The following is a 9,836-nucleotide window of genomic DNA, read 5'->3' on the forward strand; positions in this document are numbered from 1 at the left end:
TTTTTGTAGTTGTGATGCACGAAACAAGCTGATTTGATTTTGATGAATTTTTTCAATATTTAAAGCGTCAAAATGTTATTTTTATGGTACAATATCAGTGTTATTTTTTGTTCATTTAATGCACAAATATCTTAGCAAACAAAATTGTAACCGGTTTTTTTTTTCAGTTGAAGCAAAATACCCTTAGCTAAAAGCTTAATCTTTGAATTTTTGAATGAGAACAACCGTAACAAAATTTTCATAACAATATTTTTTTATGTGAGATAAGTAATTTGAAGTCAATATTTTGTTTATTTTCTCTAAATAATTGAGTCGAAAACCTTTTCTTATCAGTATTTTTGTTGTTTTTATAAGTTTTCGTGTTTTGGGAAAAAAGTTGTTAGTTGATTTTTTCTAAAAAAATTACTAAAAATCAACAAATTTTTGCATATGATAAAATAGTTTGATTTCAAAATCTATTTTTGTGAACGAGATTTTTCGTCGAAAACCAATTTTTACTGATTTTAGTAACATTTTTTGAAAGTTCTTATTTCTTGTACAGACAAATACAGATTATGGATTTGTTTGATTGAAATCATTTTGAATTTATTCACGAGATTTCAATTTTGCATAATATGTTTTGTTGATTTTAATTTATATAAAAAAAAACTAAATATTGGATTTTTATACAAATTTTACTGAATGTTGAAAACAATATTCTTTATAATATGAAATTAGTTTGAAGCCATATCTTTAAGTTTTGTTTTTTGCTAGTATTTCATTCGAAATTGATTTGTTATCAACTTTTAGTAATGTTTTATTTTTCAATTCGATTTTCCACAAAATCTAACCAGATGTCAAAAACGTAACTTTTCGTTGCATTGAATTATTTTGGAGATGTAATCATTTTTTGTCCGTAAAATATTTGAGGTGACTATTTTTTTTTATTTTATTTAATTTATAAAAAAATACATTAATAGTTTTTTAAATTATATTGTCTTGGTCACACCCCACACCACGTTATATAATATAAAATGTAATTCAAGTCTGTTTTTCTGTGTTATCATCTGAATATCAATTGTTTTTGAAGTCATGTCTTTACTGCTCCTTGAGATATGGATGGCGAAAAAAGCTTCACACACATACATCTCTCTAAAAATCATCTATTTAGATTCTATAGGTATTGAAACGTCCAAACATGTCAACATTTCGAATTTGACAAACCGGACCTATTACAATAACTTCCTATGGGAAATTAATAATCGAAAGTAAAATCAAACAGCTAAAATATATAATCATTAGTTTCATTTTGAAAACAAAATTGACAAAGCGGTTTTTTTGCGTGGATATTTTTAACCACTAGAATTTAAGAGGTTTTCTAATAAATTGTACTACACTTACAAAACGTATTTCATTTTTTTTTGCTGAGTTTAGAAAAAGAGAATTTTAAAAGCAGATATCTGGAAAAACAATATTTTGGGCAAAATGAAAAGAATTAATTTAACTGTACATTTTTTTAAGTGTTTAATATTAATTTGTATGACATATCTTCAAAATCATGAAGGATTCTAATGAAACGCAGGAGCAAGCATATGCCAATAACTTTGTAAGTAAACCCTAATAGTCATAATGATAAAAGTACAAAAAAAAGTCTTAGAAAAAATAGAAGATTTCACCGAAAACAATTTACAAGCAGATCGCTTACCCGATTGTGATCGCACACCCTAAATGTCGACTAAAAAGAGGGGATGCCAATGTCCCCATAGAACATGGTTGGTAACTAGACCATCTAAATATATGTAGATACTTAATATTAGGTATCTGTACCTATGGAAATACTCTCTGGATAAGATATTAACTGCTTACTCTTTTTGAAAACAACAGTGTTTTCAAATTTAAAATAAACTAGACTTAAATATACTCTACATGTATAGACTTTTTCGTTTACACTAATACAATAGTTTTTATTAAGTCTATAGAGCTTTATTAGTGATAATCTATTTGTCACCCGTACAATACACTTTGTAGATTTGTATTCATGACTGTTTTCAAATTATGTAAATTATGCTCTATGAACAAAATACATTATGCTGGTCTCAAGCTTAGTCAAAAAAAAAACAAAGACTAGATGGGTTTGTCACAAATTTATGTATAAAACATTAAGAATTTTAGGAAGAAACAAAAACAAAATTATACAAAACTTGTTTGAAAAAAAAATGAAAGCGATTTGCATGTCTCGTCGTTTTTGTATTGTTGTTTAAACAAATATAAATAAATATATCAGAAATGTAATAATATAAAGAAATAAATATTAATTATTCATGTTATTTTGAAATCGTCAGCTGATATTTGATGATTAACGTAAATGTTATTAGTTATGGCAGAGAAAAATTGGTTCAGAATTAAAAATACTCGAAAAGCCCATTGGTGAAACTACAGGACAAATCCAATTAAAATTTAATGTAAGCTCAACGAATTTTCCAAAGATAGTATCGGTCACACAAAATTGCATTTTACGGTACGGAATTTATTTAAACTTCTATTAGAATCAGATCAGAATCATACTGTAAGAATTGCAGAACCTTCAATGGAGTTAACTTTACATTCGAATACTATTGAAATTGCATGTAACTAATTTTCAAAAAAATATATGATATATCTAAACGAGACTAAATGTGAGTTTCCTACCTTTGTTAATAATTCAAATGGCTAGATGGCTAGATCTATGCTTCATTGAAGAAGAAAACTTTTTATTCAGTGTCAATTTAAATAATCGAATACATTGGGCCTAATGATTTGGATCGTAGCCATTAACCCTGACCCTGAGTATCCAGTTCGCCAAAATCTCCCCCTTTTTGCTTTTTGTGCCCATGCATTTAAACAGAAAGCGAATAACGGTAGGTTGAAGTATGGTTTTACCAGAAAACTTATATTGGAATATAAACATATTATGACTCTGAAATTTATTTTAAATTTTACTTCTTTTAAATGAAAATGGCTCCTTTTTATAGAATGCCTAATGTTTTTTTATTTATAACAGTTAAGTCAATGAAACTTGGAATGTGCTCGGAGCTTTGTTTACTTATGACAACCAAAAATCAAAAGTTATCGTTCAGTTAAAGACGTTTTCTTAAAATCGCAATAATGCAAACTAGCAAAAGAGCCAACAAAAACTAAAATAAAATATCCTGAGAAAACGCAATATTCTTTTAAATTCTTTTGATTCTTATTGTTCTAAGTAATTTAACAGTTCTACCAACTTTACTGGTCCACAAAATTACGTTTTTTTTGTTGCACAAACTTTTTCAAAAGATTAAGATGTACTCGATTCGAATCTCGCCTTTAAATTTTGTTTTTCTATCACTTAATGTTGTTAAATTATGCCAATTTAGAAATGCAAAAAACAACCTAAGCTAAAATTTAAATGATGATTTTGAAAAGTACAAATTTTCTTTTTCAGTTATTATTTAAAGCCTTTTAGTATATAATTTAGTTTCTGAAAATATCATTGGTTATAAGTACTTATTATCTATGTAAAATTTAGAGAAAAAGTTGAGTTTGAAAGTACGTTTTTGACTTAATTTTTAGTTCTGTTATTAACTATTTGTTTTTAAAATCATAATTATAGGTATTTCTTAATATATTTAAAAAACTTTTCATAATAGAATTGTTTAGACAACATATTGTTTACGAGAACAAAACTTACTTTCAAATCGCTTTGCCTTTGTCTGTTGAAACAATTTATATATTTTTTTTCAAATTTTTAAAATTTAAAAGATCTGGCGTGACACAATAATTTTGGAGTCGGATTTGAGTTAAGGCCCTCAAAACCCGTTGGAAAAGTGTAATTTTAGATTCTTTCGATTCTTGTTTTCTTCAAATTTAACACATATTTTATACATAGCATTGATATGAGTGATTGAGTGTGTGAAGCCGGCTCGATTGTTATTTTTGCATTCAAAATTTCAAATATTACCATGAATGCTTTTCACTCTTATCTTTTAAAAATAATAATTGTCTTACTTGTACTTCAAAGGCTTTCCCATTAAATGATTGGTTCTAATGATAAGATGGTATATACAAGAAGATACCACGTTTTATAACAAATTCATATTTCTAAGTATGCTTAATTGATGAATTTGTTTACACCTACTTTAAAATTAAGTGAATAATGAAATGCTTATGGTATAGGCTACACTTTTGTTAGCTGATATAATAGAATTGATAAATTGTTTTGATTTGAAGCAAGCAACCATGAAAAAATGTGGGAATTTTAATTTCTACTACCTCTAAATGCAATTATCAAATTAATCAGAAAAAAGTTATCTTCACGGGTTATAATTGTACCCGAAAGGTGAAGTTAAGTTTTAATGTATGACTAATTACTAAAAAAAATTAAATAGCAATAATTGAAGTTAGGTATGTAGGTAATACGAGGGTAGATATTAATTTAAGTGAGTAATTTGATGACAAATGTGAAATTTTTTTTTTAACTTCGGTTTTTTTCAAAGTAATTTTACACAATCAAGGAAGAAAATAAAATTGGTTTAAAGATAATGAAGTTTATTTTGCGATAAAAAATGTTGACATGTTGTTTAGCTAAGACTTCAGCTGTTTAAATAAGTTTAAGAAAATATAAAATGAATGCATATGTACCACAAATTTGTTCTTATGGTTCAACTAGATGGAATCAAAAAACTGATCTTGAAGTATGAAAGTTCTTTTTATATTTCTAAAAGCTTTTTCATATCTGTCATTAGAAAGCATGACGAGTTCAATACACATTTTTGTGTACACTCCGCTTCAACTGAATACGCACAAACATTTTCGAAAATGCTTTTTACATTTTTCCCAAATATTGAGGGTTTATGTTACACCTTTAGGACAATTTAATCGTTGTTTATAAGCGTTTTGAAGTGCTGGATAGTTTATTTTAGTGTTTTAAGTTAAATTCAACTTCTGATAAAAGGTTTTAGACCAATGGGTAGGACAACTTACCTTAGCAGTGTTTCAAAAACTAAAATCGACTTGATTAGACACCATTACCTACCTAGCTGGATGTGCAGCAGATGATAAAATTGGCTGAAGTCTTGATGACTTTTTTCTTACTTTAAAACTAAAGATTAGTTCTGTTAAAACGTAAGGGATAGATTAAATAGAATTGTAAAAACAGCAACTAGAAGACAAACAATTTTAAGGTGTGCGTTTGATTTTTGTGATTCTGGGCATAAATAAAAGCTTTGCAATTGGGCAAAAGAAAATCTAGTAGTTTTTTTGGATAATACTTTCCTGATTCTTTTTTCAACATCATAAGGGATAAGGCACAACACCCATCAATATTTGGAAAAAAATGTAACAAGTGTTTTCAAAAATGTTTTGTGCGTTTTCAATTGAAGCGCAGTGTATTAATTAAGTTTGAATCAAATGAAATCAATTTAAATTTATAGTCAATCAAGACCATCCGATTCTTCAATACTCGATGCTTGTGATAACATTAACTTTGATAACTTCCCATACCATCTGTCCATTTGTCTTTCTTAAAAGTTTGTATGTTTTCGTGTTGGGTTAAAAAATTGTCAATTGAATTAAATTTAAAATTACCAACAATATTTTTCAAAAAAACGAAAAATTTTGTTTGAAAATCTAATATTGTCAAATAGATTTTTAGTAATTTTTACCAATTTAAGTAGCATTTCTTAAATTTTTACAAATTGGATGAATGAAATTAATTTAACAGATATCAAGAACCGATCATCAATTTTTAGGAAATCTGCGTTCTATTTTTTATAGATTTTATTTTTGTATGAAAAAAACGGTCTAACTATTGGATTAAAAAAAAAACTACTGAATATCGAAAACAATATTTTCTGTGAAATAAAAAAGTTTGAAGACAACATTTTTAATTTTGAAAAGCTATTTGAATCGAAAGTAAATGTTTACCAAGTTTCAGTATTGTTTTTTTTGTTAGGTTTTATTTTGGGAAGAAAATTGTCAGTTCGATTGTTCTCAAAATTTAACTGAATGTTGACAACAATCTTTTTTAATTTATTGATGAAAGTAGATTAAAGCCAATATCTCAAAGTTTTGAAGAGATATGTGAGTCGAAAATCAATTTTTACCAACTTTTATTCATTTTTTTGTTTAGGTTTATATTTTTGGTAAAAAAAGTGTCAATTCCAATTTTCTCAAAATTGTTCCGAATGTTGGAAATGAAATTTCTTATAAGTTTAATTTAATTGGAAGCCATAATCTCAAATTTTTGAAAAAAATATTTGAGTCGAAATTCAATTTTTACCAACTTTGAGTAATGTGTTTTTTAGGTTTTTATTTTTTATAAAAAAAACTATCAATTCGAATTTTCTCAAAATTTTACCAGATGTTAAAAACTTTATATTTCGTTGCAAAAAATTGTTTTGGAAATAAAATCATTTTGTATTCGTAAAATTTTCGAGGTGACAATTTTTTTTTCAGTTTTTTGGATTTATAAAAGCAACAGTTAATTGGATTTTTTTCAAAAAATAAATTCGTCTGGTATCACGTTACAGTATATTAAATAAAATTTAATTCAAGTCTCTAGCGTCATTGGTTCGTAAAATATTTACTGTTAACCATAACCTTGAAACGTCGAAAAAAGTCAAATTTTGAAATTGACAAATTGACAAATAGGCTCATTACAATAATTTCCTATGGGAAGTTTATAATACCGCTTATGAGGTTGACATTTATCCCCCTCTGAAAAACATGTTCATGAGTTAAATCTGAATTCAGGATTAACTAGCTCTGGGCTTAACTCGGAGTTAATTTAGCATTGAAAAACTTGGCCTAAGTACCTTGTAATAAAGTTTGTTTTGTCATCACCATGATTGTATTTGTGTAGACATCACATGCTTCGCTGTCATACCAGCTTATGCATTTCGATTGACATAAAATTTTATACCCTCAATAAGAGATACATTTATAAATGAGATAACCATGATTAAAACGATAACAATTTATCGGATTAACACGACAGATCATTTACTAGATTCAGATGACATCACCTTCAAATAGTTTCAATAAATGTTCTGTTTTCTTTTTAAAGCAATGCCTCGTCAGAAATTTCCTTTGATAATGTTGAGGTAATTAATATGTAGCAGGTAGGTTCCTAATTATTATAGTTGTGCCCTAAATGGATAGATAAGGAGGCTTATCTAAATCACAAACCAATACCTGTTAACCTTTTCAAAAAACGGATTTATAAAAGTTAATTCGATACGCAGATATTTGTAGGAGGAAATTCATAATTTAGTTTAGAAATTATAAGTATTTATGTTTCCGTGCAATACATTATAAATGCATCTTAAAGCCCCATGTTTTTTCTACCTTTTGAAAACCAGAAAAGCTTTAAGCATTACCAAGCAGGTACATACCTAAAGCGCAATAGGTACTTGTCTACATCATTCATTCATGGTCTTCTATGCAATAGATACACAGATTGCAAAAAAGCTCGTATATCTTATGTGAAAACAGCTGACAGAAATAGCTGCAGCACAACATCATCAACATTCTATGTACCTATTAAAATGCATACCAAAACATTGAGTCTCCAAGGAGAAGGATGCAAAAATCGAAATCCACAGCTGATCATCATACAGTTTTTGTGAAGAGCCCTTATTATAGAATCTTATTACACAAATCAAATTGATTATAATTATAAATATTTAAACTACAAATATGAAAGAATAATAGCAAAGATAGGGATGTGCCATCCACTATTTATTGGACTTTGAGCTCCAAAAACTTAAAATTTCGTTACATATTTACCCAAAATACATACCTAGAGCTACATGCAAAAATATGTTTCTCATCAATTGCGGGGACTTTTTATAGATTTTCAAAAGATACAAAATTGGAAGTCATCCAAAAAGGAAAATAAAATACGAATAAAATAAAACCCACTCACTATAAAATTTTGTGTACCTAGGTTCTAGGTATTAAAATCGAATTTTATTTTAACACATCCGTTTTCAAATAAACAAAGTGAGCGAGAAGTGTAAGTAGGTAGGTAGAGTGAGAAAGTAAGAGGAGCTAGGAATCTTCTCTGTTATTGTAGAGAGCTCCTTTTTCATCTGTTTGTCGTATAGTTCATAGGTACCTAGGTAACTAATGCGCAGAAATCTGAATGAATTGCAAAATATGGGTACAAAATATTTAAGAATTCTTTTAACAGTGTTTTCTTGATTTGTTTTTATTAATAACAAAAGATTATAGAGTTCAGTTAATATAGGTATACTTACTTAAGACCTAGCTTAAGCTGATCAAATGCCGGAAGATTTGAAGTCATGTTTTTCGGTGGGCCAGGTGTTGATTTTGTATGAAGATGTTATGTTCTGATGAAAGGATATTCCGAAAATCTTCAACAATATTGGTTTAGGTTTTTTCACTTTTGTTTTTCAATCACAATTTTATTTTTTGTCAGGTATGTAATATGTGTGTCGAATGCACAAAATATTTTCTTTTTAAAATCTTGTTTAACACGCACTCACACAATCGTTCAATTCTGCACAATTTTTTAATTTAAATTAAATAAAAAAAAAATAGACACCCAGATGAATTTTTATCTATCTGCTTTTATTATATGAGAGTTCTTATTTACACGCGCGCTTAACTCGACAGACGACAACACAACTGATGAATACCAAATGTTCGCATACCTACTGTTGCAAAATGAGCTTTTTTCTTCCGATGTTCTAATAAAATAAAATTATCCGGCTACCGCCAGAATTCGAGGAAAATTGTGTACATGCCTTTGCTTTGCCTTGCCTTGCTTTGCCTTGATTGTATCTATGTACCTATACCTACCCTCATTAAACCTGTGTGCTTTGGTAGAATAGAAATGCTTTTGCTTGGTAGGGTTCGGACTTTAATATTAAATTTATAGGAGTAGATGTTAAAAAATGTTATCCAAAATGTGTATGGTAATCGGGAGCTCTTTTAGATTAAACTGAATAATAACTCCAATCGTATTATATTTTTTAGATTGTGTTTTTATCCTCTGATTTATTTATTAAAAAAACAGTAATAATGTTAAACAACATACATTTTTTGTTTTCTTTTTGAAGATAACAATTATAACAGAAACAGGGTAGAATTGATAATGATGGCAGACTAAGAAGGGGTATTCGGGATATTTCTAATCCCTTAGAACTCCCAGAACATTTGTTGGTGATCAATATTTATAAATTTTTAGAATAACATTAATATTTTATATACCCAGGTTTATTTTCTATTTTCGTCTCAACAAATATATTAAGCATTGTCTTGTGGATTAATTGCCTGGCTCAGACTACTCCAAAGGAGACAAAGACACCTGTGGTATTTTTTCAATGTTAAGCAATTTTTTGTTTAAGTTTTAGCTTGTAGTCCAACCAAACCTATTGGCTAATAAAATCTTCTTTAATGGAAACTACAAAAATTTATCAACAAACCTTATGCTATTTTTTTCCTTTACGCAACGGTTCAAGAGTGTTCATATCTTCTGCAAAACTCTGCCAATAACCTTTTTGGTTCCTTTTGGATGAACCGAATACTCCTATGCCATATCGTAGTTCGTTTCCATCAATTGCAGCAGCCTAGCAAATTGATTTGTATTTGTCCTTGAAAACATGATTTTGTATTTTCTTTTTTAGTTATAATAATATACAAATGATAATTAATCGATATCCAAGATCGATAATGTTTTGACATTTTTTGCGAATTCAATTTAAGCTATACTCAAAATACAAAGTTGTCCAATTCAGAAATTTATAAGCTCACTTCGCTCTTATTATGAGGGCCTTAAACGTGATTCACCTAATTTTAAACGATTTTAACATCTT

The 9,836-nt window shown here is 28.0% G+C and overlaps 1 protein-coding gene across 1 annotated transcript in view; it reads right to left on the reverse strand.

Annotated features, from left to right (window-relative positions):
• LOC129939363 (esterase B1-like) overlaps window positions 1-8,752 on the reverse strand; it is a 29,212-nt gene extending 20,460 nt beyond the window's left edge. Inside the window, exon 1 of the mRNA XM_056047348.1 lies at window positions 8,256-8,752. Within this exon, the coding sequence (XP_055903323.1) occupies window positions 8,256-8,302 (47 nt within the window). The 5' untranslated portion in view covers window positions 8,303-8,752. The remainder of the gene's footprint in view (window positions 1-8,255) is intronic.
• Window positions 8,753-9,836: the final 1,084 nt, after the last annotated feature.

The sequence above is a fragment of the Eupeodes corollae genome, chromosome 1 (assembly GCF_945859685.1).
Source record: "Eupeodes corollae chromosome 1, idEupCoro1.1, whole genome shotgun sequence".
NCBI classification, from domain to species: Eukaryota; Metazoa; Arthropoda; class Insecta; order Diptera; family Syrphidae; genus Eupeodes; species Eupeodes corollae.